Here is a 22,630-nt window from a genome sequence, read left to right on the forward strand (position 1 = left end):
GACCAAGCCGCCCAGGCACCCCTGACCATAATCCTATAACTTCATGTTTTCTACACTTGTCTGATGAAAAGAATTACATGACGGTGCTTTTTAAAAACAAGAATGCCTGGCTCCATCCCAGTAATGAATCAGAATCTCTAAGGGAGAGGTCTGGAGTTGCACATTCGAAGTCTGCTCATCTCTGGTGATCCTGTCATCCAACCCAGTGGTTCTTGCCCTGGAGGGTGAATTAGCATCACCTTAAGGGCTTGTTCAAACACAGGTTGCTGAGCTCCAGCCCAAGAAGTTCTGATGAGGTGGGTGGGCCGGGGAAGGTGGGAATTTGATTTCTACCAAGGTCTTTAGGGATGCTCCAAACCACTTATTCAGCCTGTTTGGCAAACACTAAAGCTGAAATCAACATTTTTTCCCTCCCTTCTTGGTACAGAAACAACACTGGGTTAAAACGCACAAGCTTCATTTGGGGCAATACCCCTGCTCCTTTTTAGCTGCTTGACAAATAAATCTGTCCCCGCACCTCTGCTATCTTCCATGGTGAGGCATAAAAAGTAACAGAAGCAAAGAGGTTTGGTCTGTACTTGGCAGAGAGTAGGTCAGAAACAAACATCTATGTACTCTGATTTCTTGGGCATGATCCCCTCCTGTGAGCTGCATTTACAAAAATGCTGAGTTCTAAAAATAGGTCCCAAAATTTATGACATGCACCAAACTTCATTTGGTTAAAACAAAGCACAGACAGACAGGCAAGTAATGGCCGACCAGTTCTTTTCCTTGTGAGCTACCATGTAACTAACACTTTGAATGTAACATGTACAACAGGAATATGCTCAGCTTTCCAGCTCACATTTCCCATGGAAACAAAAATAGAAAACAAGGAGCTAATAGATTACGATTAGGTTCTCTGCTTCATTTTTGATTTGCTGAATTTAGTACCCATGTATGGATTATTTTCTGGGCAGGTCTTTATTATATTGTTTGCCTATTTCTTGTGACCTAAAAATCAAACAAATGAATCACAGGTTCTCAGAGTCAGAGGTTCCTGGAGGTCCTCTAGCCCACCCACCTACCCTATTAATGCCACTGAGACACCTCCCATGTCCAGTTTCTTCTTGGGACACCCAATGAGAATGCACTATTTTCACGAACCCCTATCTTCTCTTCAGATAACAGTCCAATGTTAGATTTTTCCCACGTCTGAGCAAAAACCTTTACTTCTGTCATTTCTCTATCCCTGGTCCTGGTTTTGCTCTGTTGTGCCTGAGTATGTCTAATCTCTCCTCATTCCAACAGCATTTTCAGTATTCTGAAGTAGTGCTAACATCTTCCTTGCCTTGTCCTTTTCATCCTGAACATTCTGTGTAAGCCACTATTCTCACCATCAAAATTTCCACACACGTAATAGCCCTGGTCCTTCTCCTGTGGACAAGGTCCACCTTGAGGATATTTCTAGATCCTATCATCAGCAACAAAAATAAGTTGTAAGAACAATGGCATGTTTCTTTCCAAACAGAGTTTCCAAGAGCTGGAAGCTAGAGTCCTACAAAACTACACTGTTCAGGACTGAGAAAGCGTTTCCAGGACAGGCTTGGACGTGGCAGCCCAAAGCAGGGGGATCAGAATATCTGTGTATCTGTATATATCATGACCTTACTTGCAAAAGAAATGCTATGCTGACACTTAAATTATTGAAGACCCAAAAAGTCTTTCCAAGGAAGACAGAATAAAACGAAAGGAATTTCTTACTTTCTACGAAACATTTCTGCAAATATGCAGCCAACACTCCAGAGGTCCACGGGGGTGGCGTAGCTGGACTGAAGCAGGACTTCTGGAGCTCTGTACCACAGCGTGACGACCTGCAAAGGCAAATGGATTGGAGTGTTACTGAGGGAGACGGCTGGTTGCTTCAACTTCTCATCTCAGCTGGTTTAATGCCAGCTCAGCAAGGTGCCTGGCATCATATGGGGACACTGAGATAGAAGCCGTAAGTAACTCAGATTCATTGCTGACAGGCCAGGAAATGACATCATCCCCACAACCTGGGTTCCCAGCTCAGACTCTGTTTCTTACGAGGATGGTCAAACAACCGAGTTTTAGGAAGCAAAGCAAAGACTTAAAAAAAACAAAACCCACGGATCTTAACGCTGTTATTTTTTTTCTGAAGGGGCTTAAAAAAACAATACATGGAGAACAGGTGTCAGCAAGGATTCCAGCTCAGTTCCTACGTCAGCATTATTGGGAAATCAGAAGAGGATTCCAGTGATTGCTGGGTGTTGACCCTGAAGTATAAAGAGCACCCAGGACAAGTCAAAACTACTCTTATCATGAGACTGTGGGGAATCAAAATAAAGCCCCCTTCAATGCCACTCTTTTCAGAAAACAAATTAAGAAACCAAGAACTTGAGAATGTGTAACTCAATTGTCTACACCAATGTGTAAAAAAGTCATCCAGAGGATAGGATTCCTCAACAGGAAGAACCTCACTTAATACAAGAGTAGTGTCCACTGCTGTGGCTCTATCTGCAAGGCTGAGAGGTCAGGAAACAGACCGGAGCCCCTATAAGGGGTTCAAGTGCTTCTCTTTTGGGAGCACAGAGATTCTACAGATGGCTGAAATAAAGGAATATTCTTTGCTGTCACACAAGGAATTCAATAATTAATCTACTACATAAGCATTTTATATTATTCAGATTCCCTTTATCCTTACTTACTATTTGGTCTACTTGCACTTTTGTGGACATCTATCGAAATTTCCTACAATTCTCCTTTATGTATTTTGACGTTGTAGTACTTGGTGCATTCAGATTGCAGTTGCAATTCTCCAGAACATGATTGCCATCTGTTTCCTTCCTTCCTTACAGACACACGCTACCCCTCCCAGCAAGAGACGGAGGCTGGGGCGCCCTGGGGGCTCAGCTGGGGGAAGAGCTAGGTTCTTGGTTTTGGCTCAGATCATAATCTCATGGTCGTGAGACTGAACCCCAGGTCGGGCTCTGTGCTCAGCGTGGAGTCCGCTTCAGATTTCCTTTCCCTCTCTCTCCCGCTCTCTCTCTCAAATAAATGAATTTTAAAAATCGTGTTTAAAAAAAAAGGAGAGAGAGAGAGAATTTAAGTCACCTTCTGTTGAAAATGAGTTGATCTTAGTGAGTTGGTTGCCTAAACTAACAGAATGTATTTGAGACCACCAAAACTAGGTCAGAAGAAGCCTAGTAGTTTCGGTCGCCTTCTTTAAGATTTTATTTTTAAGTACACTCTACACCCAATGTGGGGCTTGAACTCACAACCCCGAGACCAAGAGTCGCACACTCCACTGACAGAGCCAGCCAGGTGCCCCATAGTCTTGCTTTTGAATGCTTGCTTTTGAGACGCTTCCTCTGGAATCCAAGTATCATGTGGTGAGAAGCCCACAAAGATGTTCCAGAGGACAGCCCCAGCTAATTCTCAGCTGAAAGCCATGCAAGTGAGCCATCTTGGACATTCAAGTTGGACTGATCCCCGACACGACTGTGGTCCGCCCACCCCTGCCAATGTCACAAGGAGCAGAAGGGCCCAGCTGAGTCCAGTCAACTCACAGGATTATAAATGGCAATAAAGTGACTGTTGTTTTAAGTTTGGGCTAGATTATATAGCAATATCTAACTGAAAGAAGATTCTTGACTGGTTCCTCCTCTTCATCTCATTTAATAGGTTTTGTTTTGAATTCACACAAGAGATCAAATTTTGTGTAATGGATATCTGGTTGATATCTAATAGAGGAATGGTGGTGATGTAACAGAATTGTAAAATTGTAAAAAAAAGAAGCAAACAAAAACCAAACAACCGAACAGTTTCACTCAGTTATCACTGGCTCCAATATATCTTTCCAAAAGCGTATCCCGCAGTATCTCCATAACCCTTCTAGCCTTGTTATATACTAGACCACAGCACTGGGTATCCACTCTGACTCTGCATCAGAATCATCCACTGGGATTGTAGAAAAATATGTGTCTAGGGGCCCTTGGGTGGATCAATCGGTTAAGCAACTGATTCTTGATTTTGGCTCAGGTAATGATCTCAGGGTCACGGGATCGAGCCCTGTGTTGGGCTCCCCGCTCAGTAGGGAGCCTACTTGAGATTCTCTCCCTCTCCCTGCTCTTGCTTTTTCTCTCTAAAATAAATAAATCTAGAAAGAAAGAACGAACAAACGAACGAACGGACGAACATGCGTCTTGGCCTTATCTCTCCCTCACTGAATTAGATCTCCATGGTGGGGGGCCTGGAGTTCTTCCTTTACTTTTTTATTTTTCTCTCTCTCTTTCCTTTTTTTTAAAAACAAAGTTCTTCAGGTAACACTAACCCTTGGTTAGGTCTGAGCACCACTTAATGATATAAATAAACCCTCCAGCTCCTATCTCCATGCTTTAGTTGGCACTGTTCTCATCTGGGAAGCTCTTCCTTCTCCTCTCCACATTTGGAAATTCTACTTATCCTACAAAGCCTAGCTCTGATGCCATCACCTCCCTGAACTCACGGACATCTGAAAATCATATCCTGCAACATAGTTCATAATATGGATCGTTCCAGGCTGCATGGACCCAATTTTATCCAAGGCTATGTCTGTAAATACCCAATACAATATCGCTCACATAACAACTGGGTTTTAGCAAACACCAAATTGACAATTTTAAGGCAATAACTGCTAGAAGATAACCAGGCAATATTCAATTATCAGTCATCCCCCAGAAAGAAGGTACTTAACTACATTCACTAAAAAGAGCATCCAGTTCTGGGCTCTAGTTTTTACTTCCTTATTATTTTTCTATGCTTTGTCAAACACTGGAAGAGAACTGAAATTTTGTTTTCCTTCTCCCAGAATCTCCTTGTATTTCTAAGGGTTTCTGCCCTATACACATTGGTCTTATTTGGGTAAATAAAACTTATGACAGCAAAAATATTATTAAGATATAATAAATTAGATGATGATGGACATAAGATATAAATACACAAATCCTATATGTCAGTTATAAAATATAATGTAAAAAGGATAACATTCACAAAACATTGAAAGATTTAAAAAAGCAAAATCTATATAAATAAAATGAACATACTATTGTTGAAGAATTTAAAAACTAAATAAATGAGGGCACCTGGGTGGCTCAGTGGTTTAAAGCCTCTGCCTTCAGCTCGGGTCATGATCTCAGGGTCCTGGGATCGAGCCCGCATTGGGCTCTCTGCTCGGAGGCGAGCCTGCTTCCTCCTCTCTCCCTCTCTGCCTGCCTCTCTGCCTACTTGTGGTCTCTCTCTTTGTCAAATAAATAAATAAAATCTTTAAAAAAATATATAAAAACTAAATAAATGAGACAGACTATGACTAAGATGGGGAAAACATAAAGATAATTGTCATTCCTATATTAACAAAGTTTAAGACAATGCAGTGATTTGGGGGAGGAATTTAACTTCTGACAATATGGGGCTTCTGGCAGAATAATGCTTTAAGAAGAGCCAAAAATAGTTTGAGAAATAAGGATGAAGAGGCTCTGCTCTCTGTTACCAAAACATACTCTAAGGTACAGAAAACAAAAGAGTAGGTGCCAGCAGGTTAAAAATAAAGTCCAGAAGAGAATGATCTATTTATGGGGTTTAACATTCTTATAGCTGATGAACATCATCTTAATGAGAGAAAAAATGTACTTCAGGCCCAGACAACTGGCCTTCCATTTGGAAGAAAGTAAGTTTGATCCCTACTTTACACCATGTATTTTACACCATGTATAAAAAAACACCGTATATTCATAAAAAATCTAAGTGTACAAAGCAGAGCTAGAAAAAAATGTATTACAGGAAAACAGAAGAGGACCTTGGGATATGGAGGCCTTTTTCAGCACGAAGGGAAATCTAGAAGCTTGAGATGAAAAGATTAACGGATCCCACTAGTTCGGACTGCAATTCTCTTTGGCAAACACTATAAAACAAAGACAAAGACAAATAACCACCTGGGATGAAACACCTAAAACAAATTACATAAATAAAACAACAGAAAAATGGATGAAGAGTATAAAGATAGCTGACAAAAAGAAGCACACTATCAAAGATACGTCGCCTCATTGAAAGAAAGCAAGGAATAAAGGCAGAAAGTCATCAAAATAAAAGGCTATCCTTTTTGCCTGATGAGTAAAAGTGAACAGAACGACACTGTTGGCCATGGTATGGGGAAACTGTTTCCAACCACAAACCGGCTCAACTTCTTTAGAGGACAACTTGACGGTATTTACAAGATGAATAGCACCGATGTCACCGAACCAGAGTTCCACTTGCAGGAATGTATCTGAAATATTCAGTCTAGTACACAAGAGGTATTCACAAGGATGTTTCGCCCACAATAATTTCCAATAGGGGACTCTTATTTGGCCATCAAGCCATCAGAAAGGATGAGCTGCTTCTCATTCCCACTCATCTGTGCTCCCATAGAAAGACATCCGTGATACACTGTTAAGTGAATAAATATGTTTTGGAACAGTGGGAAATATATTCTAATTTTTATTAACAGATTATGTGGGTGTAATACCATAATCGTATCCGCATATAGGAATGTCGGCCAGGGCTCTCTCCGTGGACGTGAAGCTTTCAATGAGCGGCTGCTACAAAAACATCGCAAAGCAGGAGGTGGAACGTGGAAAGGAAAAGGGGCTGGAGGATTTCAGGGCACAAGATCAGGCGGTTGCTGTCAGTAAGCACATTTTATAGCTGAGAACACTGAATTTCAGAGGGGCTGAGTCATTTGGCCAGAAACACTGAGCTGAGATGTGGAGGAGCTGGGATTCTCACCAGGACTGTCTGCTTTCAACTCAGTACTCAGCATCCAACACATTTCATTTCAGGATTCCAAATATCCACAAATCAACAGGCAAGCACGCAGGTTGTAAGCAGATAACCGAGAGGAAAATATTTTAAATTTACATAGAGATATTTTACTGGGAACTTCAAAAGACTTTACAGGTACAGATCTCAAAATTCAGCTATCCTTTGGGGTTAAATGATTTCTTTTAAAAAAGGCTTAAGAAAAAGGTTTCAAAATATAGTTCTGAAGAACACCAGTGCTCTGAATGGTAGGACATCTATTTGTCAAATTCCCATTTAATAATTTCAATTAAAAAATATTTAAAAAGCTCTTTGATAGTCCTAAGATTTTTGGTTGGTCTATGTGTAAATCATTTTAACAGTGGGAGGAATCAGATTTATTAATCAGGTGTGTGCTTAGACTCTATTTGAACTATTAGCATTTGACTAGAGAGACACCTTTTTGGTTTAATTTTTGTGGAATTCAACATGCTTGAATTCCAAAAGAAAGTATGAACTGTATAAGACTTACATTTCTATTTAATTCTCAAAGAAAAAAAAAAAACAAAAAAACCCAACAATGTTCAAGGTCTGCATTTAAAAATAACAAATTACACTTTTTGCAATAGATACAAATCTAATAGTTGTTCCCTAGTTTATGTAATATTATCTCATTATGTCAGCTGTGTCCCCAGTTTTAATTTGCTAATTTATGTGGCTGTTCCACATTCTCTGATTTAGAGTCCTTCAGTCCTCACTTTACATCACCATATTTTAAAATATCTCAAATGATGACAATTTCTACAATTTCATGGGATTTAAAATATGTAAATTCCAAGTTTTTGAGAATAAATTTTAACAATTTTTCCTGACAGTAAAATAAAAATTCTATTTGCTTTGGAATTATTACACTTCTGTGCCTCTATAATTTTCTTCTGGAAGACTGCCTAACTTAAAATCAGTTTGTCACACGTAAGCAGATTTATTAATTTTTTACTCCAAAGCTTTTTAAGGAATGGACAAAACTGAAAAAAATGTTTCAAGGTTTTAGTGCATGAAGTAAGGCATGTTCTCAACAATGTAATCAATGCTGCCTGAAAGTTCTCTGTGTTTAATAATTCTATATATTCTTAAAAATCAAATATCACTGGGAGCTTGAATTTAAAAACATGTAGAGAGAATCCATGAATGCAATGTATAAAGATCAACATTTAGAAATCTATCACAAGGGACACCTGGGTGGCTCAGTTGGTTAAGCAGCTGCCTTCGGCTCAGGTCATGATCTCAGCGTCCTGGGATCGAGTCCCGTATTGGGCTCCTTGCTTGGCGGGGAGCCTGCTTCTCCCCCTGCCTCTGCCTACCACTCTGTCTGCCTGTGCTCACGCTCTCTCTCTCCCTCTCTCTCTCTAACAAATAAATAAATAAAATCTTAAAAAAAAAAATCTATCACAAAGGTAGCCTCTTTGATACATGATAACAATGCAGTTGTCTACTAAGCAAAGACAACAATAGAACTCTGGACAGAGTTTAGTGGTTGGAGCCAGCTGGAACCAAAGCAAATACGATGTTTAGTACAATCATTACATATATTAACAACCTCTAGAGGTGCTGAATGGATTTGGTAACAGGAGGGGGAGCGGAAGATGGGGGGAAGGGGACTTCAAGGATATTTACCCAAGTGGATGTATCTGTTTAAACTGCTTTGATCCCTATTCACCGTTTTTTGAACCAGTCCAATAACAGTGTGAGATAAAGTAGAGCCAAAGCCAACTCTGACTCAAAATATGTAAGAGTAAACCACTCTCACTTAATATTAGGTTCAATAGTCTTTTATTCATGTTCTTTTCACCAAGATCCTGAAAATATCTGTAGATGTTATCTGAAGCATCCTCACCATAGAGCTGGTACTCGAAGAGTAGAAAAGCACGTCATGAATGCTGTGCGGGTCGTCTTTCCTTTGCCACTCTGGATGGTGTCTGCTCTGGGGGGTGGGGGTGGATCTCTACCCACCCACGTGCCTCCAGCTTCTTACTGGGTTTGGCCAATAGGAAGCCTAAGCAGGAGTTCAGGCAGAGGGAGAAGGGCAAGGCAGAGTTTCCCCGGTTTCCTCATTGTCTAGAGCTGGCTGTGCCGCCATTGCGAAGTCTCTGTCTATCCTGGGCACTACCTGATTCCAGGAACTGCTCCCCCTCTTCCTGTCAAGCTTGGGAATGGTAAAAGCTTGGCTGCAAATGAGACCCAATTCCAGGACCATCCACTGCACTTCCCCTAAACCCCCTTTGTAAATCTTGTCTCTGTAAACAAAACTTCCTTGAATTATTTTGAGTTGTGCACCAGGACCCATTTCCCGGTGGGACCTTGACTAATACATTCAGTTTGCAAACGAAGAAATCAGCATGGATGGCAAATTCTTGTCTAAGCCTCATTTTCCTCTCTGTCAATGAGGGCATTTGGACTAGATGATCTGTAAGGTGACTTCTGTTAGAATTCGAAAAATCCCTACAAGTTGTGGCAATGGTCATGAAGCCTTAGCAAGGTACATATATAGTCCAGACCCAGGAACGCTTATCTTTGGATATCCTTGCCTGTCTTTTGGGTTAGGAATTACTTGGGGTGGATATCAGTACAGTGATATTCTCCTTTTGGGGTCAGCTTCAACATCATGTCTTAAATGCAAACACAGATAAGGATTTCTGAGGAATATGGGTACAATGCCAAGGTGAAGGCTTTCTGAACTATGCTCTCGGCTGTTTATTTGCTTCAAACCAATATAAAACTCTCTGGTATGTATGTTTTTTCCTTCTGGAAGGCCACTATGGTTTTGTGAAATGAAAATAAAAATTAGTGGCAATTTCATGGACTTTTCATAAAGCGTCTCAAAATTCAGTCCTTTAAAGTTATATATTTAAGTTAATATCATAATCAGAATTCTAATTCTGCCAAGCCAGTTCAATGGAAAACTATTAAGAATTAAATACCAATAAAAGTTAACACACAAAGTACTTTTTAGCAAATAATCAAGGAGTCATCTCCAAGAGACTCATTTATAATCTAAGGGCCAGCACAAGATATTTTGATAGATGAGGTGACAAAAAATTGTCAAGGTCTACACAAAAATGAGCTTCTCAGCACTGAGCACTGTGCCAATAACGATCTTGGCCTGTGCTCTCATGTACCCATTATCAGGAGCAAAGCCGTCTGTCTTTCCCAGGACCTAGAGTCATCCCCCTGGCTCACAAATGGAGCTTCTGGCTCCCATCAAGATGTGCCGATTTCCAACAACCTGGCCACTGCTTCTGTGCTTCTCTCTGTGGGATATTCTTTCCCTGAGTCTCATCACTTCTTCCATGAAGCCCTTCCTGCTCTCCCCTCTGGAAATGATTGCTGTCTCCTCAACTTCAACCACATTTCTTTTTTATTTTTAAATTAAAAAAAAATTTATTTTTAGACAGAGAGAGAGAGAGGGGAGGAGCTTGTGCGTGCACAAGGGGGAAGGGGCAGAGGGAGAGGAGAGAGAGAATCTCAAGCAGACTTTCTGCTGAGTGTGGAGCCCTATATGGGGCTCCATCCCACAACCCTGAGATCATGACCTGAGCTGAAATAGAGTCAGATGCTTAACTGACTGGGCCACCCAGGTGCTTCAACCTTCCCGCATTTCTATAGCATTTGAACCTTCTATTTTCCATTACAGTCATTCGACTTATTGGTCACAGTGTGCAATCAGTGTTGTGCCTGAAAGGTGTTCAGTAATCATCTGATGGCTGGGTGTATGAACGAAGCACAGGCAACTCTCCGGGGAGGGCTGACGGTGGACAGAGGCACCCGGCTAGCCTGGAGAATATGGAGACAATAATGTCTAATCATCACTGGGTATTTTAGAGTAATCACATGTCTTTCAAAAAGAAAGGGGATTTGTGGAGGAAGGTGAGGCCGAACCCAATTCGATTCGGGGGATGTGTAAGAAGATTTGAAGGGCAATGACATGGGTGTTCTGTCCACGTGGAGATGAAAGGAATCTTTGGGGACGAGTCACTCAGCAGTCAGGGGCCTGCGTACCGTGCTCACAGGGCAATGACGATGACCCACGGGAGGACAGACAAAGGTGTTCAGGGATCCAGGCTTCTGAACTTTCATGATACCAGCGGTCCTTACCATCTCCTTCTGAGTCTTATACCTCTCTTACAACTTCTGCTAATGTTTCAACAGATCAACCTAAAAAAGGTTTTACTCCAGACTTGAAGGCTTCAAAGTCCAAGTGAGCTTCAATCCAAGTCATCACACTAGTGCCACCGGTCAGGTCAGTCCTTGACGGGGCGTCACAAACTAGGGAAGCAGCAAGTCAAAGGAGTTGGATGAAGAACAACGGGAGTGGGGAATGGCTGTAGTGATTTAAATGAAGAACGCGAGGGTCCTGTCCTAGAGTCCCTTCCACTTGTAGGTCTCTTCCACCATCAGTCTCTTAAAATAATTCTTTCCTTTAAGGTTAAGACCCTCAGGCGGTTACTCTTCTTCCGTGATGTATACCCCCTGGGGAGCATGATAGGTGGAAGCCCTCCAGGATGACCACACGGTAGCCAGAACTCTGCAGACCCACAGATCAAACGGCCTCCTGGACATCACCATTTAGTTCTCCCAGAGGTATTTCAACTTCAAAGTGCATGTGTTGTCTTCCCCCTAAAATTTGCGCTGCCAGATCTGGCAGTTCCACTGTGCACACCTGTGTCCTCTCCTGAGGGCCACAACAACTTCCTCTGGGCTCTTCCCCTACCAGTCGACCTCCTTCCACTCTGTCCTCTCTACTGCATCTAAAGCCATGCTCACGACACTTCTGCGTAAGATCCATCCACTCTCCAGAGCTTTTAGGGTCAAGTTCAAGTCCAGTTTACCCACAATGCCCTTATGATCTGGCTCTCACCCTCTCTGGTTTTATCGCCTGCTCCTCCTTCACACGAAGGCTTTCTTCAACCTGCTCAGAGGCTTTATGGTTGTTCAATATGCATGCTGTGTCATGCCTCTGGCCTTGCCATATGCTGAGATCTTTCTCTGGAATGTTTTCTCACAATACCGTGCTTGATTCTTGTGAACCATGCCCCACCTAGTCCTTCCTTAGTGACACGTAATCCCAGCACTTATCACAGTGTATCCCATTTGCTGTATACTTACTGCCTACAAGACCCAAAGCCAGTCCTTTGAGGGTAGAGACCATTTCTAAGTGCACTTTCCACCCAGAGCACCTCCCAGAGCACTGTGTCTAGCAGGCACAAAATAAATGTATATTCCAACCAACGTGTGGGTAGCTAGAACACAGCCGAATGGAGGATTATGGGGGTAGGAGGTCAGGCTTCTATTATAGGGCTTCTATTATACCACAAACTTATAAATCATGGTCATGACCCCACACCTACACCAGGTATTCTGAGCGTCCACCAACACCACCTTCGGTCAACACACGACTTTTTAATGAAGTTGAAGACCATTTTAGTTTCGTGAAGAGACGTTTCAAAATGCCCAGAGGGCCCATGTTTTCCTTCAGGCTGTACTGTTTAAATTTCATATTGAACTTATGAGACTTAAAATAGTTAGCCCTTGCTAAATGTCTATTATGTTTCAAGCAACAAACTGACTCTCTCTCTCGAAGTACAGTATAGTGTAGTTTTGATTTTGACACTAAACAATCACACACTTGATCTCTCTCTGCCTTCACCATAGAAACCAAGCAAATATTTGTAGACATTCCTTCAACCTTCACAGATAAGTAGAAATGAAATTATTCTGCGCACAGAATATGGCAGGCTGTGGAGCTCATCGTTTCCTTTTGAACGTTGTTTTAACTCAAGAAAATCTATATGCTCCAGGAGGCGACCTAATCACTCAGATTTGTAAGAGAATTTAAAACCTGACTTCTTATCATGAAAAGAGTCAAATGTCTCTGAAGTCCATGCCTCCCCTGTAAACCTACTAATGAGCACTGGGAAAGTTATATGGTCAGTACGAGTCACCAAGGAAATGGAAAAGCACAGTTTTGAAATCTAAGTTCAGCCTCAAACATTGCTCAACATTTTAAAATTCACTGGGGGAGGGGGGCGCTGCCTTCCTTAAATGAGAAGAATTTGGAGATCCTTAGCAGGAAGGAGCTAAAAAGGTAATGGTTCCTTCTGCCGTCTTCCCAGTCCCGTCATCTCAGCTGCACATCTCCATCTACAAAGACTCACTAAGATGCATGCAGGCAAAGAAAACCAGCCATGCAATTTCCACCTAATCTGGGCCACCAGAAAAGAACTACCAAGGATTCTGGAGCTCCCACTGTATTTTGTGCTTTCAGCTATTAAAGGCAAGAATGAAAGAAAATACGCTTCTGAAGACGAGGTTGTCTCATGCTGTGCATTTAGCAAGAGTACAACTGCAAACAGAAAAGAAGAAGGGCTTGACCGAGAGAAGCAGTGGGCTTGCAGCATTAGGAACAGGGTAGTTAGACAGAAGGAAGTTATTTTCTGACAAGAACTGTTAAATGGCAGATGGATGATTGTGGGATTTTGTGATCCTTCCTCTAAAACCTTTTTACTTTCATCCCACCTGGGCACAAAGAAGTGGGCTAGGGAAGGAGGGGAAGAACACACTGATGGGGTACAGAAGAGATGGAAGTACTGTGTTGGACTGACTTCCTCTGTTGCCTTACCCAGTCTTACTTTAATGGTATGGGGTGAGTACCAATGAATCTGTCTTTAGAGATGGGGAAGTTGAGACTCAGAGAAGTGAAGCAGGGCTCATCCAACTCAGGATGGTTCTCACAGAGCAGAATGAATGACCTCAGGTCTTTTTCTTGTTTGTCTTAGGCCTAATGAAAATTTTTAAAAGTCCGTATTTCCAGAACAATCATTTCCACAGCAGTATAGGTTTAACAGAAAAGCTGACAAGAACAAAAGAAATCGTCTTTCTAGAACAATGGTGTCCCAAAGGATTTCACCCAGATGGCCGCCACTTGAGGCATCAAGGTCAAGGATGTGCAAATGGCTGGGGCTGGGCGCAGGGCAAGGAAAGTCTCCCTAACCCACATGCTCTGCACAGGGACCTGGTCTGGTGCAGTATGCACAGTGTTTCTGCTGACAAACGCTTTCACGGCTGTCCGCTCAGAACATTCCTTCCCTGGAGACCACAACAATGTCCTTCCTCCCGAAGTTGTTCTTCTTTTGTATTCCCTATCTCTGCAAATGACGGCACCATCTAACCAGTTCCCCAAGTCAGGCTCTTCCTCAAACTCACCCCTCATCTGTCTTTGGAGACCCAGTGTGAAGAGGGCGCTTTCTCATCTCTATAAGAGAGCAAAACACACATTTGACTAGAGTTGTGGAAACAGCGACTGGATAATACCATTTGGAGAACCTCCTCACTTTCATCACCCATTTTAAAACACTGTCCTCAAGTCAAAGAAAAATTTCGCCTCACCTGACACAAGAAATTTTCAGGTTTGACCACTCCGTGAAATTGTATGGATGTGACGACATCACTCTAGATTTTACTCTCTGATTTCAAAGTTACTAAAAACAAGAAAAGTCACATGCAAACACGTGTTCCAGCTCTCGATTTTCCTCCTTTCTTCTATAAATTTTATTCTTTTAATCTTTTCTTATTTTATGTAATTTCCCCCCTCCTTTCTCTTATAAAACACTTTTCTGCACTCCCAGGATTTTTAATAACTTTATATCTTCTCTGTGCCAAGGGGAAGGATCACTTTAAAAGCATGCAGCTCTGTTAATTAAATAGGTAATTATAAGACATACAAATTCATCTTCTCTTGATAAGCTGCAATGCTTGTCTTAAAATTGTCTCAGTTTCTAGGAAGAACCACACTAATACCAAGGACCTTACAGAGTATTTCTAGGTACATCCGCTATTAGGAGAAATACATGTGTGAACATAAAAACCAGCGGAAGGCTTCTCACCTAGGCTTGGGGCTCATGCTGCACATGTGTTTGGGGCAGTGTGGTTGCTGCATGCGAACATGACTTGAAAGGAAAAGTAACCCTCCAGTTTGAGTAAAACTTGGCTTTTACCTCAGAACTAACTAAAAGAAATACTACTTTTCCACTTACAAACATTTCAAAGAATGTTGCTGCTTTCTAGAAATCCGTGGCAGGCAGATTCTTTTATTCTTGAAACTGCTAGGACTTTGAACTCGTCTAAAGTGATTATGGTGATGTCTAAGAAAACATGTACATCATACAACATATTTTGATGAGCCTTTAATAACTGAAAAGTAGTCTTAAATCATCACTGTAGATGGTTAAAATAGAGAAGACCCTGATTTATGGTAAAAACAAAAAGCAGGGCCCAGCGACCCTTCTGTGAAAGGCTTCCAGAACATTCTCAGCCAGGGAGAATATCTGTTCCCTGTTCTACACTTCCATTGCACACAGCTCTTACAGCCTCTGACAATGTGTGGTGTGACCACAAGAAGCTGCTTCCATCTCTATCACCCCCACGAGACTGAATGACAGGGACTGAGACTTAACTATCTTTGGATCTCCAAAGCTTGGCACAGTGTCTGGTACACATCAGGCATTCAATGACTGTTTGTTAAATGCATGACCAGAAGTTCAAATTTGCTCCCAAGCTACAAAATCAAAACAAAAGCAGAAAGGAAAAAAAGAATCCATACATCTTTGAATTATTCCATGGATACAAAAGGTGTTGTGGATTCATAAATATGGCAAGAGAATCCAATTTAGACATAATACCCTAGAGGAAATTCCTTGTAAAGAGCAAATAAGTTGTAGCTACTTACTGGCTTCTATACATACAGATACGTGTATGTATCCATCCACCTACATACCTATCTATTGCTTAAAGAATTCATTCATTTATTTATAGTAAGGTATACACAAATCCTAAAGTGTACAATGTATTTTTACATATGCACACATCTACGTAACCACCACTTACATGAAAGATAGGCACAGGAGGCCCTCTTACACCTTTCCTAGTCAATAGGAGGAATCCTGTATACTGATACTTTACGTATCAGTAGCTTGTTGCCTTTCACTGTTATGTAGGGTTCCATCGTGTCAACATGCCAGAATTTATTTAGCCATTTTTGTCTTCTGTTGATGGGTGTTTCTAGTTCTTGGCTATGCTGAATGACCATTCTGCCATGAACATTTCTGTGTATGTCCACTATGTTGGACATATTCGCTAATTTCTCTTGGTTATCTCTCTCTCTCTCCCCATCCATCCATCTGAGAAAATGAGAGGGAGTAGGCGTATGTTTGGCAGATACTGTAAAATAGTTTTTCCAAGCAGTTGAACCATTTAACAGTCCCATTAGGAACATAGGACATTTCTAGGTTGATATGCACAACCATTCAGGTTCGTGCGTAGTGTCACTTTATGTACTTCTGATTAGCCAATTTATAAGAATATATGGTTCTAAAGAAATGATAATAGAGTCTGGATTTATTAAAGCACTAATCAGGTTCTCTTTGTAGTGACAGACTAAATAGTGGTCATTATCATTTCTGTATAGATGTTCTATCATTTCTGTATAGATGCATGACTCAGTGGTTGAAGATAATTTTTAAAATGTCAGGTTTCTCTTCTCATTTTTGCCCTTGCTACATCTGACTTGAAGCAAATTCCCAACCCCTTAAGCATCTGCTTGTTCTCTTCCTGAGGTGTACAGACTACATATTTACACAGAATTCTTAGACAATCTGTGCACAAAACAGGGGAACTAAACTGTAAAGTATATTGAAGTGTTGGTGCCCAGATTCTAAGTTACAATATTAATAATGTAAACATTTTAGAAGCTGCTGGATGGTGGTTTTTACTAGATTTCCTCCATGGTCAAAGTTTGGACACATTATTATGAATGAAATGACAGGACCATACCTGTCAGTATATAGTCCCGTGGTTTAGTTAAGAGGCAAACCCAAAGCTATTAGCCCCTGTTGCCTCATTTCCTTCTGCAGAGATCATGCAGTCACGTTTCCATTTGTGGTGAGCCTGCGTTCACATTCACCCAGGCATGAAATTTAAACATGGGGAACTGCGGCGACAATATCGGGGGTGGGGAGGGCTGCGGGACCTTAATCAGTGTACAGGTGGCACCGTTCTCCCTTGTTTCGAAACGTCAACTGATGGTAGAAATTACTTTTCTTCGTTTAGTGGATAAACATTTGCAGAGTGCTGGTTGGTGTCTGGCCCCCAATGCTAGTGAATGAACCATGGTTCCTGCCCTGATGGGGCTTCTAGCCTGGTTGACCGCAGAAGTGGAGTGGGAAAGACAGGAAGGAATACTTTGACTCAGCCCCGAAAGTGAAGTTTATTGAGGTAAACCTACAGAATCTGTGAGATTCTACATCCAACTTCAAAAATAAATGGATATCAAAAAATCCCACCAATATTTTCTATTAACAAAGACATTCCCGGGAAGAGGCAAATATTGACAGTATCTTGGAGAAGATGCGGGAGGAAGCCATTTGGTTATACCATTAAGTTTTCATTGTCCCACTGAGGACAATAATGCCCAGAGATGTTTCATGAGAAACAGTTCTAAATCAAACACATTTGGGAATATGCTGAATCCACTTGTGAAGTTCACATTTTCACCCTGACACATTAAAGGCTCTGAGAAATTCTACAGTCAAAACAGAAACCTATGTAATGTAATATTTGCCAAGCATTGTCCACAGAATGATTCCCAACCGTCCCCCCAAATACCTATTACCATCCTATAGAATTAGACTTCCCTTGGAAAACGCTTTGAAAAGCAACAGTCTATGACACTGTACTGAGTTAGGAGCATAAATAATCCAAAATAAATTCTGGAATGTATGCACGCATGCAATTCAACATCCTATATCCCAACATCAATTTAAAAATTAAGAGCTGAAAAAAAAAGAGCTGGGATATCTTGCTTTAGGCAAGCAACATTTAGGAAAATCTGGTTTTGCATTGAAAATGAAGTACAGAATGTAAATAAAAGTTACAACGGCACCCGTCAGGGCTAACGGTATAACCACTGTAACATCTTTTATTGCTATGTAATATTATGGATGTAGATCATGAAGAAGTCTTGCTATGTCTGTATTAACTCTATTCCTTCTGTTAGTACAGACAGGCTCACATTTAGGAAGTGGCTGTTCTGAATAAACACCTCATTTACTTTCAATCACCTCTTTAGGGTAAGAGTACAATGCAGAAAAAATTCTGGTTGCCTCAACTTTCTGTCTGTATGCACCCCATTTGGGAAGAAGTTTATTGTAATATAATGTTGAAGTTAACCAACATTTACAGGGCATCCTAGCATGAAAGGGACTGAGACTATAAAGACAAATGATAGATAATGCCTGTTCTGGAGGAGTTCATAGTCTAGTGAGGCAAATATAAAAAGAAATAACTAATACAGCGTGGTTGGAACTCTAATAAGGCATGGAGAAAGTGCCATGAAAACACAGATGACTTCATTAAAGAGAATGGGTGATTTATTGCTCCTACAATAAAGTGCACACAATCTTTATACAATAAAAATATGACTGCAATCAAGAAATTAATAAATATTTATTGAGCACCTATTATATACTATAAATCTGCATGCCAGACTTTCTCAAATGTCAAATTACTACTAAGTCTCATAGAATTTCATATTGTTCTCAAAAGGAATGTAAAATATTTCTCAGATTCTCGGGCGATTTTATATCCAGAATCAGAGGGAGCCAAACTAAAGTTTAATTTTACACTTCGGAAAAAGTCTAAGGCAAAGGACATCATACGCAAGCAATCCCTGGGATGTGTAATCATTTCGCAGTTAGAGCCAGCAGAGGGAGTCAACCTTGTGGAAGAAAAGTCTCAAGTATATAAGGAGAAATTTAAGACTTCAGATGCAAAGTAAACATTTGACATAAAAGAAAAGGAAGGCGCAGAGACACATACTTCAAAAGTAGGTAAATAATTTAACTACATTTTTAAAATTCCTGAAACATAATGCTGGAGAGTCATAAGCCATCCCTGAAATAAACTAAGGATGTCATCTTACTACTCTAATAAGACCCAAAGAACTAAACGTATGAACTCTCCCATCTGAAAGTGATGGCAATCACCAATTTCTGTAAAACGCATCCCGCCACAAAATCTAACTAATTGGCATTAACAGGAAGGAACTTCAATCGTGCAGTCACTAATTAGCAAGAGCTACCGTCTGCAGAATGCCAGTGTCACTCTCAAGACAGGTCCATATACACCAATCACAGTACATTTCTGCCTCAATTTCCAAGACTGAGAAGCTGCCACCTGTGAAGAGAATGAAAGCTTTCACTGTAGCATTCCCAAATCCTTTGTGACGGTTAGAACAGATTCATTTTAAAACACAACTACATGAGACTAACCCTTTCTAGGATTTTCCTCATGGGGAGTATTGTGACAAAAAAAGTTTTATTAACAAAGAGCAGGCATTTTTAGCCATTCACCTCTGGTAGATACGTAATATTTTTATCATCGTCACCCCTTACAGGGCACCTCTTTTGGCTCACCCACCAAACTACGAACTTCTCAAGCATATTCTGTGTCTCCTAACACTGCATACCCCCACGACTGAGTTAGCTCCTCATGCCTTACACAAAGGTGAGGTGCAGTCAGTATTGGCCGAGAAGGACTTAAATAAAGGAGTTTGGAGAGTTCTAACCAGTGTATGTTTTGCTCAGTCCCAAACTCTTTTTGGTAGGCTATATTTTCTCCATTCTCTTGCTTGTGTGAGAATGAACTCTGCATGACGATCCTCTTTTCTTACCCACGTTAATGGAAAGGGACACACACAGGGGGAGAAATGGGGGCACTGAGTTTGAGGACTGGTGACAGGCTGAGTTCACAGGAGAAGCCCTGAGGCTCCAGGTTCCTCTGATCAGCATTCCTTCCTATTCTATCTGATCCAGTCTTGTAGGTGGCCAGTTCTTTCAAGGGCTCTGCTACCCAGCAGAAGAGCTGAGTGATATGCTCCCTAACTATATTCTCCTTTATCTTCATTAGCTTTGTCTGAGAATTGCCTTTGCTATTAGTCTTCATGAGGGACCAATTCTTAGGTTTATTTTTCCATTCTACTCTTATTTTGTTTTCTAATTCATTCATTTATATTTACTTACACATTTTTATTTACCTATTTACTTTTAAAGATTTTATTTATTTATTTGACAGAGAGAGAGATCACAAGTAGGCAGAGAGGCCGGCAGAGAGAGAGAGGGAGGAAGCAGGCTGCCTGCTGAGCAGAGAGCCCGATGTGGGACTCGATCCCAGAACCCTGAGATCATGACCTGAGCCAAAGGCAGAAGCTTTAACCCACTGAGCCACCCAGGCGCCCCTATTTATATATTTTTAAAAGATTTATTTTTGAGAGAGAGCACATGCATGTATGGGCACTGGGGGAGGGGGGTGCGGTGGGGAGGCGGGGCAGAGGGAGAAGCAGACTCCCCAGTGAGCAGGGAGCCCAAGGTGGGACTCAATTCTAGGACCCCTGGATCATGACCTGAGTCAAAGGTCAGCTTATGGACGGAGCCAACCTGGGCTCCCATCGTTCATTTTTATTTATTTGTTTAAAAGATTTTATTTATTTATTTGTCAGAGAGTGCAAGTAGGGAAAGCAGCAGGCAGAGCAGGCAGAGGAAGAAGCAGGCTGCTCTCTGAGCAGGGAGGCCGATGTGGGACTTGGTCCCAGGACCCTGGATCATGACACTTAACCGACTGAGTCACCCAGGTGCCCCTCATTCATTATATTTAAAACTTTACTCCTGTCTCCTGATATATAAAGGTACTTCTCTAATTTATCATGATGTTTCATAATGAGTATATATAACATTCGTCTTTAGAAAACAATACTATTCAACAGTCGCTTGCGGAAAAGAATTCCTTTTCTTTTATGGACCTTGGATTGAAGGCTTTTACCTTCATGTTCAATCCTTCTTATCTAGTCATAAAAGCATTTAGCGCTCTCAATTAGCCCGTGTGCATGGCTCTGGTGATAGTGTCCACTTTGACGTGGAGCTCACTGCTATACTGTTAAGTCACTAGCACTTGAGGACAAGTTAAACAGGCAAGAGAAAAAGAAGATCCTATGGAGATCGTGAGAAACTCATCGCAGTGAAATTGAGGTATGACAAGCTGATGAGCTGAACAGTGGAAACGCCAGTTACCAAATGCCTTGGAAACAAGTAAAGACGGAGACTTCATGTTACCACCTGCTCAGTGTAGGTAACATCTGCTTACAATCACTTAGGCATACTTCTTCCTGCTGAGGTACACCCCAGATGCAAATATCAGATGTCTACTCATCTTGTCTTTGGTCATCCATGAACTCCGCATACAGAACAGGGGGTCCAGGACTAGAGGGAATACAGGAAAGACTCCTGCATCGAGATCTGGAGCCCTGGGTTTTAGTCTCAGACACACCACTAAATAACCTCTGTGAATTAGCTTGCAAAAAAAAAAGAAGTAATTTTATACCACTGGGCCCCAGGTGCCCCAACTATAAAATCAAGAGGTCACATAAGATTCTTTCTTTCTTTCTTTCTTTCTTTCTTTCTTTCTTTCTTTCTTTCTTTTTTTTGGTCTGGCAAGTTTTATTTTTTGTTTTATTTTTTTAAAGATTTTATTCATCTACTCGACAGAGACAGAGATCACAAGTAGGCAGAGCAGCAGGCAGAGAGAGCAGGGAAAGCAGGCTCCCCGCTGAGCAGAGAGCCTGACGTGGGGCTCAATCCCAGGACCCCGAGACCATGACCCAAGCTGAAGGCAGAGGCCTAACTCACTAAGCCACCCAGGTGCCCCACGTAAGATTATTTCTGAAGTCTTCAACCCTAGAATCCTAAAATCAAGGACGAAGAATTTCTACATGCTCAGTGACACTCTCTGGACATTGTACTGTGTACCCATTCATCCAGGTCAAGGACGCTATTCAGAGAAACTCTACATTTAAAGAAATGGACTGTGGATCAAGATGAACATTTAAAGGACATTAATTAGTACCAAATAGAGGTTTGGTTTTTTGTTAAAGATTTTGTTTATTTATTTGTGCAAGTGTGAGCTTGAGCAGGTGGAAGGCGCAGAGGGAAAGGGAAAAGCAGACTCCCCACTGAGCAGGGGACCCCCCACCCCACATGGGGCTCCATCCCAGGACCCTGGGATCACGACCTGAGCCAAAGGCAGACGTTTAACCGACTGAGCCATCCAGGCACCTCCCAATAGAATTTTTGACTCCATAAAGCAAAACTGGAATTCCGAAAGAGACTGTGAAGAACCATAATGAGTTATTACACTGAAAGGTAAAAGGCGAAGGCGTATTATCTCTTATCAACTGCAGTCATAGGCCAGACAGTAGTCATGTCTGAATGTCTGTGCAGTGCGGCAGGGGCTGTTGTCTGTCTTGAATTCTTTTTAGAATCCAGCATCGTTATTCACACAGGAATGCATAGTGACTGGCTGCACTTCAGGCAGCCAAGCATTCACATTTGTTAAAAAATATGCTCATAATAGCCATTTCAGAAGAAAGGGGTAAGATTTTATAGGTCTGCCTGTGAAGTACAGTCCCTTCTAAAAAAAGGCCACAGGAGAAAGAAGTGGGATAGTGTGTACTTTTCCCTCCCCTACCTGCTATAACATATGGATCTCTCAACATGAATTCTCCATTCGTGTCTTTAGGAATTACTGAAAAGTTATTAGATCAAGTGACTGAAATTACTGCTAGATGGAAGGGTATGAACCCACACACAACATATTATTAAGATCAGGAGGGAGAAATTTAAGCTGCCCATGAGAGCTCTGGAAGTTCCATTCTGTT

The 22,630-nt window shown here is 41.4% G+C and overlaps 1 protein-coding gene across 1 annotated transcript in view; it reads right to left on the bottom strand.

Moving 5' to 3' along the window:
• LOC111147246 (cyclin dependent kinase 6) overlaps nt 1-22,630 on the bottom strand; it is a 230,870-nt gene that overhangs the window by 62,529 nt on the left and 145,711 nt on the right. The window contains exon 4 of the mRNA XM_022503169.1: nt 1,744-1,853. Coding sequence (XP_022358877.1) covers nt 1,744-1,853 — 110 coding nt within the window. The remainder of the gene's footprint in view (nt 1-1,743; nt 1,854-22,630) is intronic.

This window comes from Enhydra lutris, unplaced genomic scaffold (genome assembly GCF_002288905.1).
Source record: "Enhydra lutris kenyoni isolate GAN:26980312 unplaced genomic scaffold, ASM228890v2 scaffoldscaffold16, whole genome shotgun sequence".
Classification (NCBI taxonomy): domain Eukaryota; kingdom Metazoa; phylum Chordata; class Mammalia; order Carnivora; family Mustelidae; genus Enhydra; species Enhydra lutris.